Source organism: Penicillium chermesinum (assembly GCF_028974085.1).
Source record: "Penicillium chermesinum strain IBT 19713 chromosome Unknown utg000008l:1.0-1752722.0:1.0-1753981.0, whole genome shotgun sequence".
NCBI classification, from domain to species: domain Eukaryota; kingdom Fungi; phylum Ascomycota; class Eurotiomycetes; order Eurotiales; family Aspergillaceae; genus Penicillium; species Penicillium chermesinum.
The window spans coordinates 1,307,666-1,321,494 of record NW_026695318.1 but is presented as its reverse complement, the minus strand read 5'-3'; the positions used below and the strand labels follow the sequence as shown (position 1 = coordinate 1,321,494).

Genomic DNA, 13,829 nt, shown 5'->3' with positions numbered 1-13,829 from the left:
TGCCGAACTTTTATTCGCGAGCAATCCACCACGAGCGAACAGCCATGCAGCAAATCCGCTTGTAGATTTGGGTCGTTCCCTTGCCTGCAGCTTCTTCCTCGATGAACTTGTGAGCAACCAGAAGCTTCGTCCCCGCTTCCTTCTCGTTGGTGTACCCAATCTTGGGCAGATTATTAGGAAAGTCGGTACGTCTCTGGCCGAGGTGGCGCGCAATAGCCATGGAGTAAATGATATCCCGGTTCTCGTACGTATCCAGCAATGTGCGAGACCGTCCCAGTGTATCATCAATTTCCTTGGCCGAGCTAGCTTCATTGTCATGAAGAGTGAGAAATTGGCCGATTTCGCTCCAGAAATCCAGCTGTCGTTGCATGAATTGATCAGGTGGGGTCGGTGGAGAAGCGGCATCCATTCCAAGAGGTCGTGACAAGGAGTTTTGTTCCAGGTGGTTCCAAGTCAGGAGAGCTTCAATTGCGTTCAGGCGGGCACATGTGACGAGGAGATTCCAATCCGACCCTGCTTGCCCAGTTTCTGCATTTTGTGCTTGTCGACATAACGCCATGCTTCGCCAGATAATAGATGCTTCGAAACTTTCCAATCGGGCCAGAGTATTTCCATCTTGAAGATTCCAGTCATTGAATGCTTGAATCAAAGCCGAATAGTCTGCCATAAGCTGCTCGTCTGCCATCAGGACGTGCAGAGCTTTCTCGGAATACCATCGTACTTCCAAAAGCTTGTCAATCGCAGGAGCGTAGGTCGCAAGGAAAACAGCTTGTATTTCTTCGAGACGGCCGTTGGGTAAAGCTCCGATGGGATGGGGAGCAGGGGAGCAATGCCTCTTAGATTGATCAAATCGTTGACATGAAGAGCTTTAGCTAGAACGACAAAATGTTAGTTCCATTTTCTTTAACAAATATAATACCTTTCGAAGAAAGGTCGGAGGGCGCAAAAATAGCCGTCCGGGTGAGAACAATACCTTTGTAGGGCTGCTCAGAGCCTTGTTGCAATGGATCTGTGGGTGCTTGCATATTGATCGAAGCTTGAGTGCTGTTTGGGCCCACTGAACGATCGACCGACGACGCAGGATCGAATTGATCGGTGGAAGCGCCCGGAGACTCGGAATGAAGAGAAGGCGCAAAGGGTTGTGAGGAAGCTGGCATGTACCCAGGAGGGGCAGAAGGATATGAGGGCGCAGCTGGTGGAAGGGGTCCTTGAGGATTAACAACAAGGGAAGGCGGAGGATTATTTGGAGCAGGTTGAATAGCGGAAGGTGTGGATGCTGAGGGACGGAAAACAGGGTCATACCCTAAGCAGTCGCGTTTGCTCTTGACACAATTTCTGCAGACTGGATGGCCTTCGTCACACTAGAGAAAAAAAAAGAAAAAGAAAAAATTAGTATCTTATCAGGAAGGACGTGAGAGAAGGGCGGTGGGCTTAGGCGGGAGCAAAATAGACGATGGCGGGGTCTGCGGGCACAAGCGAGCTCCGCCCCTCCGCGCAATGAAGGGATTGTTTTCTCCAAACGTACCTTAATTCGTCTTTTTTGACAAGTCAAACATCCGGTTTTTGTACGCCGCTTCACTTCTTTCTTATGCCTTGCACTGGACAACATTTTGTTCGGGTCCCCTGGTAACGGATAGCGCATACCATTCGAATCTATCCCCGATTGCGACGGATACCCAGCCATATACTGGCTCACCGAAGACATCGGAGGCATGGGCGATCCAATTGGGGCTTGTGGTATTTGCCCAGGTTGCCCCTGGCCATTGTTGGTATTTGCATTTACCGTCGAGAAGCCTGGGTTGTGATACATATCCTGATTCTGCGGTTGATAGTTTTGCGGAGGTTGAGGTTGAGGGGTAGCTTGGAACTGATGTTGAGATTGGGCTTGGGTAGGTGGCTGTTGCCCGTCAGATTGCGCATAATGAAAGTCCCCGTTGGACGGCGCATCGTAATGAGTAGAGCCATTCAGAGAGTGACCGTTGTGCGGTTCAGCAGACCCGGTCTGAGAATCATGCGCGTCAAAATGGCTATCATCGAAGGTATGGTGGTCGTCCATTGTCGGGATGTCCGTGCCAATCGCAGGCAGCGAAGAATCGAATGAAGGCAAGGTCGTATCGATCGCCGGAAGTGAGTGGTCTGGCGCGGCCGAGGAACCAATGGATGGCAGGGCTGAATCGAACGAGGTCAAGTTGGCATCCAGTAGCGATTGAGAGGTGTGCATTGCTTGGATGGTAGAGTCCATCTCGGGAAGCGTGGATTCTATTGTAGGCTCAATGGGGTTCGTTGTCGTGGCTTCTTTGGGTCTATCATGGGCGCTGGCAATATCTGGTTGGTCTAAATTGGTCGTTGGCTCCACGGTTTCGAGTTTGCTTTCGCTGGATGATGCTGAGGTATCGGGGCCGGCCTCTGGCACTGAATTGCTTTGATCCAACGACCCTTCCATAGTTGCCGGGGTTTGAGATGCAACCCCATTCGCCTCGGTCGGGGCTTTCACTGTCTCGGCAGACGGAGTGTCCGCGGATTCTGCCATAATGGCGACTGTAGCCTTCTGAAATTGTGCTATTTCAATCGAAGCGCAGGGTCAATGCCCGCAGAATAGAAGATGACACCCTGGACAAGTATGAAGATGGCCGAATCGGGGCGTCAAAGGTTGTGAGGTTTGTTGCTTAGAAGAGGTAACACACCGAATTGATCGAGGTTGGACTGGCAAATCATTTATTCCCTGCTGCTGAAGAAAAAGACGTTAGCTGAAGCCTCTCACTTCCCACCATGCAATAATGCCAAACATAATAAAAACACAGTCTGGCTGCTTCCCCGAACCAGTATGAAAGTACACAATACGGCCCTAATGCCGAGACGTCGTGGAATGAAGCGTGACATATGACATGCGACTGGCGCTTTGAGAAACAACACTGCGGAGAGCAATTGCACTTTTCAAGACGCCAGGCGCGCCTCAAAAGATGCGAAGCCGAGAGAGAAGACCTAATCAATCAAGCAGGGTGTCTCGAGGAAACAAAATCCAACGGCTTCTGTTTCGAATGAGGGGTTTTGAGGTTTTGTTATCCCATCACCTCTCTTTTGGCCCGTAAGCTGCTTCGCCCCGCTGGCGACCGCGCTTTCAAGCAGAGCCAGACTTATTAGGCGCATTGAGGAACTCAATAGCCTCCGCTGTAGAGAAAACTCGGTCGCACGCTCTCGGAGACGGGCATCTCGGGCGTTTGGGCGTGCAGGAAAGAAATGCGACACCAGAGGGGAACGCAGGTTCATCGGGCTGTAGACGGGAGGATTGCTTCAAAATAGATGCACTTACCAAAAATGAAGGCTGAGAGACGTGGGTAGATGGATAGGAGCACGAGTTACCGAGGAACCCTGGTGGATTGTGGGGGATTTTGGATCGGTGGCCGCTCAAGGTGAACTGCGCGAAGTTGGAGAATGAACCAAAGGAGCTTTCTTTTCCGGCGATCCACGAGTCGGACTCCGCTCCAGAAAAAAAAAATTACTGGGGTGGCAAGTCTATACAGCAATGCTATTCATTTAGCACCACCATGGATAAAAATATGAGCTAACTCTATATTTCACAATCTAGCACTAGGCTTTCGTCCGGGATTTTCACACAAATTACAACATGCGACGAATGTTGCTATATGCAATAGGATCCAACCACCATCCATAGTGCTTAAACTAGTAGAGTCTCTCGTCGCGATTACTTATTAGCGCTTGGAGGTAATCCAATCGAGATCTCATTCAAAGTCATCAATCGTAAGGTAAAATTTTGAACGCCTCGATTTCCTTTTATTCACAAACTCCTATTCTGCACGCGCAGGCTGGGTATAATCCCCATCAAAAAAGCTGACAAGGGAGTCTGGCACCAGATCCTGAGCAGCTGACGCACCGCTAAGAATCAATAATGGGTTAATGATTATGAGGCGCTTCTCCGAGCGCCAACACTAAAATGATTATTTCCTCATAACTTTGGGCTTTCGCTTTTTGAAAACAACTCCAGGCGCGCTTTCACTGGCAGGCGTTTCGTTGGTAGGCAATGCAGTGTCAACTCCTTCCTCGGTCTTGATCGCGATGGTGCTGGCTGCTTCTGGAGTTGGCTCTGGTGCTTCCTCCGACTTGGGTAAGACTTCAGGTTTCGGAGCTTCCTCATTTCCCATTCCAGTCTTAGGGTTTTTCGTTTTCTTCAAGTTTGTTGTAGAGGCAAGAAGCGCATCCAAATCATCGTCGTCTTGACGACCAACGGGATGTGATCGCATCCGCGACCCCCATCCTTTGTGCTCATATTGTTCCAGTGGCTCACCCTCTTCATCAACCTCCTCCTCGTTGAGTTTACGCTTGCGCACTCCGATAGACTTCGTAGCCACCTCATCCGGTTCCATAATCTTTGTCTCCGAGACGGTCTGCCAGTTTCCGGCAAGAGCCAAGTCTGCGCGGTACTCGTCGGGACAGCAACGCCCATTTCAGCTAGTTGAGCAATCCGTTTCTTCTTCTCAGCGGCGCTAATCTCCTGACTAACGGGGGCAGAAACAGCCGTCCGCTTTGCAGGCGCAGGGGTACTACTACCGGCCCTGGGGTGGAAGACTCGCCCGCGACAGCTTGTCGCAACCTCTCCACCTCGCTCTTCGCTCGTTGCGTCTCTCTCTCTTTATTTTCATTATTTCTGTGAATGTCACGAAGGAATCGCTTCAGGTTGCCTTGGTGCTTGGGGCTGGCCTCATGCTGGGTCTTCTCGAAGGGAGTGTCGCGGATGAAGATCTTGCATTGTTTGCACCAAAATCGAGGCTGCGATAGAAAGATCGCGGGTTAGCCAATCGTAAGACAGTAAGGGAATGAAGTAACTCACTGCTGATTTCCAGTATTCGGCCATGGTGGGGGTTGCGGTGGCAGGGCTAGGATGATGTAGAGCCGCAGCTGGAGTATTCAAGCTTTCGTCATGCGCCTAGTCCCGATGCAGAAGCTGTGGGGGTATTCAAACATCGAACTTCATCCTTTACCATAAATTCTCAAAAGGACTCGGACATGTCCGGTCTTGAATTTTAGTATGAGATTCCAGTCTATTCTCTCACTTCGAAGCGCCTTACGAAGGAATTCGGGCTGATGAACACCATCCTCTATTTGCTAATATCTAAACAAGCATAAATGGTTCATAGTACGTAGAATATACCTTCCACCAACCTACCGGCACTTTCTATTAAATATCGGTGAAAATTCTTACTGCAGGTCGCTCTGTTCAGGGACAATGCTCTTGAGCTTGCCAGTCTCCAAGGCAAGTCGGACATTTTCAATTGCCCATGCCTCCATCGCAGTCATGGTCTACATCACCCCCGTCAGCCCCCATATTCACACCAAGACGGATACAAAACTCACCTCGATAGTCCAAGTACCCATGTGGGGTACCAGCATCACGTTTTGGTTACGGAGCAACCCCGGATGAACCTTTGGTTCCTCTTCAAAAACGTCAAGACCGGCAGAGAAGACCTTGCCGCTGTCGAGGGCTTCAACAAGAGCAGCCTCATCCATGACTGCGCCACGAGCAGTATTGACAACAACAACCCCATCCTTCATCTTGGCAAACTCAGCAGCGCCGATGATGTGATAAGTGTGTTTCTTGGCTTGATCAGTCGCCATCTTTCAATGCCAGCAGTATGAGACTTACGTTCAACGGCAGGTTTAAGCTGAGTACGTCGCTGCTTGCAAGCAACTCGTCGAAGGTGACGTATTCTGCTCCTCCAGAGAGCTCCTCGCTCAGCTTACGCGATTGTGATAGATGACTTTCATCCCAAAAGCCTCCGCTTTCTTCTTAAGGTTGCGCCCGATACCACCCATGCCCAATATTCCAAGGACTTTGCCTTCCGGGTCATGCCCGAGAGTGGCAGGAGGTTGGCCTCGCCATTTGCCCTCGCGCAAGGCGTGCATGCCAGTGTTGAAGTTGCGAAGAGCACCGAGAATTAAAAACATGTTCACATCTGCCGTGGCATCGTTTACGGCCGTAGGAACGTTAGAGACTCGTATAGGCGGATCGCGGGCTTTGCAGGCATGAACGTCGATTTGATCATATCCGGCACCTGCCAAACAAATATTAGACAAAGAGAGTCTTTCGTGAACCATAGTATCCTAATGTCAAGGCATACCGCAATGGGCAATGAATTTAAGAGAGCTAGGTAGTACATCTACCACTTCTTGGTCAATCAAGCCGGTGACGGAGGTTGAATGGAAGGTACGGTAGGCTGCTACCACGCCGTCGAGCTTCCCATCCCGGCATTCTTGAAGAAAATCTGCCCGGTTTGTCGAAGTTGGCTGTATAACCTCTCCAAGTGAGCTAAGTGCATTCCAAGCCTCTTTCGCACTGGTTGACGAATGTCAGCTTTGCTCAGCAAGAGCTGCTCTGGTAGCTTACAGGTCAACAGAGCCAAGAAGAAGAATTTTGGGCTGGGAGCTCATCTTGGTCAATCGTTGTTAGACACTGATAACTTGATAACGTTGAAGTTAGCCGCATGGTCAATATTAATCTTCAATTATAGATTATTTCATGTCACTTTACCTATAAAGGCAATGAGCAGTACTTCAATTCAGTAGGCACAGCAAAGAAGCGGTGGTTTCAACGTACAAGTTGAAAGACCAACGCTGGAAAAAAAAAATCAAGTTGAAGCGTGTCAACGGAAGGGCGCAATCCTAATCTAACCATAAGAGTCACTGAGATCCGGCTCACTGGCCAGCGGGTATTAAACTGCCCCACGTTCACCGTTATCACGGCTAACTCCCCGCAACAACATGAGTGCTTTGTCGAGAGGCCTTCCAAGTTGCTGACAGCCCCTCTTCGACTGGTAAGTTGACGTCGACAATACGGGAGAAGTATTTGAAACCATTAGTTTCGCTGCTCAACGTTTCATCAATTACTGGACCCGAGTCCATGCTCTCTTCAGCTTCTAGCACTATCAAAGCAGAAGACCTTAGGAGGATAGTGTTATATAGACTCAAATTGTACGAATCATGGTTGCTCTGGCATTGCTGACCACCTAAGAGGCCATATTATATTACATTGGTTGCGCTTTCAGCCCATAAAGTCCGAAACAGCGCACTCATTCTTCCATCAAGATACGAGTCCAGTCAAATTTCCGCCAGCGCTTTCGGAACCCCTCCAGCCTGCGATCAGTTCCTCGGTGCCAACGGCCTTGTCGTCTGATAACCTCCGGGGCAACATCCAGCATGCCGCCTATCGTTTCTCTCGCAAACAGATCACCGCGAGGCCAGCGGTTCTCATCTTCAACGATATGACCGAGGCCACCATCAAGCTCAAACCATACATGGAAGTATGGCATTTCCTTCACGAGCATCCGGCGGAACGCTGATCGTCCAAGCCCCTGCTTAGATTTTGCGAGCGTGTCGATAAGTTTGCGGTGTTGTGACCATTCACCCTCGGTACTGAGAATGTTTTCCTTGAAGAATGCAGGCGCTGTTTCTCCGAGGCTGTATGGTAATGGGACTGCTTCCATGGAGGCGTGACGCTTGCGCTGTGGGTGGGCTGCGTTTTCGTAGAAGATCACATCCCGGCCCTGGTCATGGTACATGCGGGTCAGACTCTTCATAAAGTTCCGGATCTCCTCCCATTCATCGTCGTCGCATTCTATGAGATTAGTTCGATGCTGAATTGGCACTATTGTGGCACTGCCGTCACTGATCTCGGGCTCCGTGGGCAGGGTCAAATATACTCTAGTGGCAAGCGACACAACTGGAGCGAGAGGTGGCGTGTTGGTATCCTCATGATGACAAAGGGGGCAGTTGTCGAGAATCCTGTTCATCTTGTGAAATTCACTGACTGTCGAGTTCATGAGATTGGTTTCTGAGCGGTGGACTCTCTTAGCCAGCTTAGATGCATTGTCGTCGAGGTACTCGAGCTCATTCTGTATAATAACGTTAGGAGCTGTGAGTTGAATGATTCATGGGTACAATCTGTATACTGACTTCGAATTTGCCGTCCTTGGCAATCCGTTCTGCAAGCTGTTGCCCTTCTCCCCTGCCTGGCCCCGGGTCCTGCGCTCCTCACGGACCATATCCTCAATGCTCATGTCTTCGTTTTCTTGGACCTGGCCTCTTTCACGGCCTCGCTTTGTGTCGACGGCTTTGACTTCGTTTCCATGGCCCGCCAGCATGGGATTGTGCTGAACTCCCAGAACCACCACATCCGGTTCCTTGTGATTAGCCATTGAGGCGGCAGCGGCGGTGTTATACCGCTCCTCAAGCTCGGCTGCATCGGGGGCCTTTTTCAGCTTAGCCTTCATCATCTGAGCCTTCAGTCGATTCAGCGCGGTTTGGTCCAGAATCTGTGTAGTGTTCACAGGAGGTTCGGTCTCCATTTCTTGGCCCTGGCCCGTTGCTGAGTACTCTTGTTCTGGATCACGAACATGTTCTCCGCGATCTCTCGTTCCTAGAGTCTTGATCTTTCGTTCTTGAAACAGCTCTCCACTTGGCTTCTCTTTGCCAACGTAAGACTTGCCATAGGTCTTGCGGCGGTCCAGCTCGATCTCTTCCTCTCGAGCATCATCAAATGAGCGAAGATCGCCAAATCTGTCAAGAGCGACTTCGTCAACGGGTCTGCCGCTTTCTTCGGCCTCTCTGTAGACACCTTTTAGCTTGGTCATTCGCCATTGAGCTCCGGCATCACCAAACGTATAATCCACTTCATGCTGTGCCGGTTCTTCTGCAATGTTTTCGAGGTCCTTGCCCTCCTTCAAATCACGAAGATGAGAATTGAGCTCCTTGTTGTGGATTTTGAGTTCGTAATCCGCCGAAAGCATCTTAGGTTTGACTCCTTCTTCCAGCTTTGTAGTAGGGCGGCGCTGCACATAGTCAACCTCGAGGGCTGACGGAGCTTCCATCCAAGAATCGCGCTTCAAGCCACTCGGTTCTTCTGGTACCACCGTAGCAGAGGGATCGTCGTGGTCCCGACTGGAGTGTCTTTGCCGACGCTTCTGGGTATGGTCATCATCATCTCCATGGTCTGTTGAGTGTCGGGGTCGTTTGTGTCGATGCCTGTCATCGTCATGGCGATGAGAATCCCGGTCTCGGTCGCGCTCTCGGTCGCGAGATCGGGACGAATAGCGTCGGTGATGGTGACTGGAGCGGTGGTGACGGTGTCGCGATCGATCCTTGCTGCGGTCGCGATGATGTCGGTCCCTATCACCTTTCTCCCTTCTCCGCTCCTGATCTTTGGCCAGCGATTTCTCAAAGTCCTCCAGCGTCATTTTGGATTCGGTGGTGTGTAAAGGGGAGAACAAGAGCGCAGGCCAAAAATTAGCTTAGTGCCGGGCGGTCCAGGCGCGGGCAGATCGCCTCTTCCCCGCGACCAAAAGAATTGCAGAAAAAAAAAGGGGACTTACTACCTGCACCAACGCTGCACCGCAAGGTTGTAATCTAGCTATCCCAGCTGAATTCTGAATACTTCCTTCTACATCGCCTCTCTCCCGCTCAGACAGCTATCAGTTTCTCACCATGGCGTCGTCGGCAGTCTCCGTCGTCTGCGTGGGCATGGCTGGTACATAGAGTGATCTCAAAGCACTCGATCAAAGGCTAATGACTTTCTTTGATACAGGCTCAGGCAAGACGACCTTCATGCAGCGGATCAACTCCCACCTCCACTCAAAGAACAAAGTGCCCTACGTCCTTAACCTCGACCCCGCAGTCCACTCTGTACCATTTGAGAGCAATATCGATATCCGCGATTCAATCAACTACAAAGAAGTGATGAAGCAATACAATCTCGGACCGAACGGAGGAATCTTGACATCTCTGAATCTATTCGCGACAAAGGTTGACCAAATTATCGCTCTGCTCGAGAAGCGCACTGCCCCGAATCCGGAAAATCCCACCAAAAAGATCGAGCATATTCTGGTCGACACACCCGGCCAGATCGAGGTATTTGTCTGGAGTGCCTCCGGAAGTATTCTTCTCGAGACCCTTGCGTCATCATTTCCCACGGTCATTGCATATGTCATCGACACTCCTCGTGCTAGCTCCACCAGCACTTTCATGAGTAATATGCTTTATGCTTGCAGTATTTTGTACAAGACCAAGCTTCCGATGATCTTGGTGTTCAACAAGACCGATGTAAAGGATGCAGAGTTTGCGAAAGAGTGGATGACGGACTTTGACAAATTTCAAGAAGCTCTACGACAAGAAGAAGAATCCGGTGCCTTCGGAGGGGAGGGCAGCGTTGGTGGATTCGGTGCGGGTAGCGGATATATGGGATCATTGTTGAACAGCATGAGTTTGATGCTGGAAGAGTTCTATCGCCATCTGAACGTTATCGGGGTCAGTTCCATGACTGGCGACGGTATCGACGAGTTCTTCGAGGCCGTGGAAACGAAGAAGCAAGAATTCGAGCGCGACTACAAGCCTGAGCTTGAACGCAAGAAGAAGGAGCGTGAGGAGTCCAAGGATTCACAGCGGGAAATCGAGCTTGGTAAGTTGATGAAGGACATGCATGTCTCTGGGTCTGCACGCCGCGGGCCCGAGGGACCTGAGACTGTTAGCGAAGCGGAGGATGACGAAGACGACATCATCAAGCGAGGTCTGGCTGATGGCGAGGACGACAGCGAAGAAGAGTACGGCGCCGACCCTGATGATGGGGATGACGAAGGTCTTTCTGCTCGTTACAAGCAAGCTCTTTCAGGCTCAAGCTCCCAGGGTCCAGCCACTGAAGCGGATAACAGTTTCATGCGCTACCTACGTGCCAATCAAATGGGCCACTGATCTCTCAGTGGAAGGAGTTTTGTGTCTGGGTTCGGAGTCATGCAATAGTACGGCGCTACATCGATTTGAATTTTATCATGATCAGAACACACCCTTTGTGCCACCGTACATCCTAAACGTTCTCCCAATAGTAGTTATCGCTAAGCAGATTATGTACCACCATATCTCCCGGTGGGGCATTCTTATCGCAACCGCCACTTTCCCGGCGGGTATAAAGAGGTCGCTTTGCCTCTCGGAGTTTCCCGAGTACGCGGTCAACCCCGGGATTTCTGTGTGGGTCGGAGAATCAGCATTTCTTTCTTTTTATTTTTAACGTGCGGGGGAGTCTTATTCTCTAGCTTCTTTGCTTTTTCCTTATCTTACTCCGCTACAGCACAGCCATTCCTTCGATTGAGAGAGCTCCACCCGACAATAGCATAGTCGCACGTGCATTGCAGCAACCTAATTCCACAATGGGCGACAAGAAGGTCGGTGCCTACTACGCGCCAACAGGCGGATTGCCGCCGCAGTCGCAGCTTCTGACAGACCGCGCAATGTTTACCGAGGCCTATACCGTGATCCCCAAAGGCGTGTTCAGCGACATCGTGACCAGCTTCCTACCATTCTGGGACAAGACACGGTTGTGGGTCATCGCGCGCCCACTGTCTGGGTTTGCCGAGACATTCTCGCAATATATCATGGAAGTGCAACCCGGCGGAGGCAGTGACCGTGCTGAGCTAGACAAGGCGGCCGAGGGCGTGATCTTCGTGGTTGAGGGCGAAGTCACGATTACATTAGACGGCAAGTCGCACACGCTCACCGAGGGCGGCTACGCATTCCTGCCGCCAAACAGCGGCTGGACGCTCCGCAACGCGGGGAAGGCTACTGCTCGTTTCCATTGGGTGCGCAAGGCGTATGAGGCTGTCGAGGGCCTTGATGCTCCTGAGCCGCTGTTCCTGAATGAGAAGGATATTCCTCCCACGCCTATGCCGGATACCAATGGTGCTTGGGCTACCACCCGCTTTGTCGACCCGAGTGATCTTCGCCACGATATGCATGTCACTATCGTGACGTTCGAGCCTGGTGGCACGATCCCATTTGCCGAGACCCATGTAATGGAGCATGGTCTTTATGTGCTGGAAGGGAAGGCAGTGTATCGTCTTAACCAGGACTGGGTGGAGGTTGAGGCTGGTGACTTCATGTGGCTGCGTGCTTTCTGTCCCCAGGCTTGCTACGCTGGTGGTCCTGGAAAGTTCCGCTATCTCCTTTACAAGGATGTGAATCGTCACATGAAGCTTTCACGCCTATGAGGAGAGGGATTGGACTATAGGAGGTTTTAGGCCCTTCCCTCTACTGGAAAAGCTAAATTTTTGGGGCCCTTGTGTAGGTTCTCATTGAGGAAAACCCTGCTCGTGTAAATAAAATCAGCTATATGTTGAAGACTGGAAGTCAATCTTATTGAGACCATGCCTAATGAGAGAAGTTCGAAAAAAATAAAAATGAAAGTTCCTATCGGCCTTCGATTTCACTAATACCTGAGGAGGCCATCTACTCGAAAGTGAAAACACCCCGGACGCGGTGCACGAATTCCTCAATGTCCTCCAAAAATGCCTTCGGTTGCTCCAAGCTCGCAAAATGGCCACCCTATCAAATAGTCAGCAATTATCCGAACGGACTTTGCAATTCAGCCCTGAACACTTACCTCGGAGTGTTCTTCGAAAAAGGTGAGATTGGGGTACAATATCTCAGCCCAAGGCTTTGGCAGTACAACCATGTCGTACGCAAATTTCGAGTATCCCAAAGGCTTTTCCTTCGTGATGGGAAGCGGCTCTCTCGCCATAATGCTCTTGACAAGAGTCGCATGATACAGACTACGTGGGAACGTATCTGTGAACCAGTAGAAAGCAACCCAATTGAGGATAGTCTCCAGAGAAAACTGGTTTCGCGGGTCCGTCCATTCAAGAAGTTTTTCACCAATCCTGATTGGACGTTAGCGAAAGTTGTTCATAAAGATCATTAAGCGAGAGACTCACCACGCAAGTAGCGACAACGGGCTTGCAGATATCGCCAATCCCACAGTCGAGGGCCGTGTGCCATGCTCCAGCGCGTACGCAAGACCTGTCTGGCGCCATTTTCCGAGCGTTCCAGGATCGCTCGGTCTTCTGAAGTTAGCAGCTCGGTAGATGGAACTGCTTCATCCGGGTTCAGGACCAACATGTTTACTGTAGTGGGTCGTTAGTGGTCGCCTTAATACTACATCATCCGGGCACTTACTGTGCAAGGCCTTGCATTCCTTATATTGAACAGACATGGCACGCGCGATCATACTTCCAAGGTCACCCCCTTGTACAACGTAGCCATCGCTAAACCCGAGGTCCATCATGAACTGGTTCATGAGGCGCGCAGATTGATTGACCGACATCTCAACATCCTCGCTTGGACTGCCGGACAGCCCATAGCCTGGTAGTGAAGGAACGACAATGTGGTAAGGAAGAGTTTCCGGGGTATACTTGTCTGTCAGGAGCTCCAGCATCGGTAAGAACTCAGTAAAAGACGCAGGGAAGCCGTGGAGGAAGACGACCGGGATGGCATCCTTTTTCCTAGAAAAGAGCGCAGCGAAGTGAATGTCAATCTGGCCGGCCTCTGTATCTTTGACAAGGATCTTGAAGTTGGGAAAGCTGTTGATATATCTCTCATGCCTCCGCCAGTCGAAGTTGTTGAGCCAGGTCTCCTTGGCTTGGATCAACCATTGGCGGGAGACGCCGAGCTGAGGATCATTTTGAGCATTCCACCAAGTCGAAGCTCCAATTTGGACAGGTTCAGGAGTTCTTTAAATTCTAATAACTCCTTTTCGGGGACTTGGAACGTGAAAGACTCAAGCTTTCGAGAGATGCCGTTGGGAATGACGTTGAAATGCTTCGCCATGGTGATTTTATGGTTGGATAATAGATATAAGGGTTCGAGTGCTGATTGTGTTCGAGCTGGAAAGAAGAATCATGAGATTCCATCGCGATACTTATACTCAATATCTAGAACCACTCGACCGATGCGCGGGACACATAACTGTAAGATGTCGGACGAATCCATAGTTTGGCTAC

At 50.6% G+C, this 13,829-nt stretch overlaps 6 protein-coding genes across 6 annotated transcripts; 2 read left to right on the top strand and 4 right to left on the bottom strand.

Annotated features, from left to right (window-relative positions):
- Window positions 1-10: 10 nt before the first annotated feature.
- On the bottom strand, window positions 11-2,530 carry N7468_010296 (putative C6 finger domain protein; the record flags this gene model as incomplete). Its single annotated transcript, XM_058479591.1, has 3 exons — window positions 11-835; window positions 969-1,361; window positions 1,526-2,530. The coding sequence occupies 3 exons, from the start codon at window positions 2,528-2,530 to the stop codon at window positions 11-13; spliced, it is 2,223 nt and encodes a 740-aa protein (XP_058326159.1).
- Window positions 2,531-3,956: 1,426 nt separating this feature from the next.
- On the bottom strand, window positions 3,957-6,444 carry N7468_010295 (glyoxylate reductase; the record flags this gene model as incomplete). The annotated part of the gene is made up of 8 exons (XM_058479590.1): window positions 3,957-4,439; window positions 4,567-4,785; window positions 4,847-4,892; window positions 5,219-5,316; window positions 5,371-5,631; window positions 5,758-6,068; window positions 6,135-6,349; window positions 6,401-6,444. The coding sequence occupies 8 exons, from the start codon at window positions 6,442-6,444 to the stop codon at window positions 3,957-3,959; spliced, it is 1,677 nt and encodes a 558-aa protein (XP_058326158.1).
- A 638-nt stretch (window positions 6,445-7,082) lies between these two features.
- N7468_010294 (putative cell cycle control protein (Cwf19)) lies at window positions 7,083-9,245 on the bottom strand (the record flags this gene model as incomplete). Its single annotated transcript, XM_058479589.1, has 2 exons — window positions 7,083-7,904; window positions 7,962-9,245. The coding sequence occupies 2 exons, from the start codon at window positions 9,243-9,245 to the stop codon at window positions 7,083-7,085; spliced, it is 2,106 nt and encodes a 701-aa protein (XP_058326157.1).
- Window positions 9,246-9,492: 247 nt separating this feature from the next.
- On the top strand, window positions 9,493-10,752 carry N7468_010293 (putative ATP binding protein; the record flags this gene model as incomplete). The annotated part of the gene is made up of 2 exons (XM_058479588.1): window positions 9,493-9,535; window positions 9,593-10,752. 2 exons carry the CDS (start codon window positions 9,493-9,495, stop codon window positions 10,750-10,752), a joined length of 1,203 nt encoding a protein of 400 aa, XP_058326156.1.
- A 452-nt stretch (window positions 10,753-11,204) lies between these two features.
- On the top strand, window positions 11,205-12,041 carry N7468_010292 (uncharacterized protein; the record flags this gene model as incomplete). The annotated part of the gene is made up of 1 exon (XM_058479587.1): window positions 11,205-12,041. The coding sequence occupies one exon, from the start codon at window positions 11,205-11,207 to the stop codon at window positions 12,039-12,041; it is 837 nt and encodes a 278-aa protein (XP_058326155.1).
- Window positions 12,042-12,279: 238 nt separating this feature from the next.
- Window positions 12,280-13,656, bottom strand: N7468_010291 (epoxide hydrolase family protein; the record flags this gene model as incomplete). Its single annotated transcript, XM_058479586.1, has 6 exons — window positions 12,280-12,375; window positions 12,434-12,710; window positions 12,765-12,890; window positions 12,947-12,953; window positions 13,006-13,559; window positions 13,607-13,656. The coding sequence occupies 6 exons, from the start codon at window positions 13,654-13,656 to the stop codon at window positions 12,280-12,282; spliced, it is 1,110 nt and encodes a 369-aa protein (XP_058326154.1).
- Window positions 13,657-13,829: the final 173 nt, after the last annotated feature.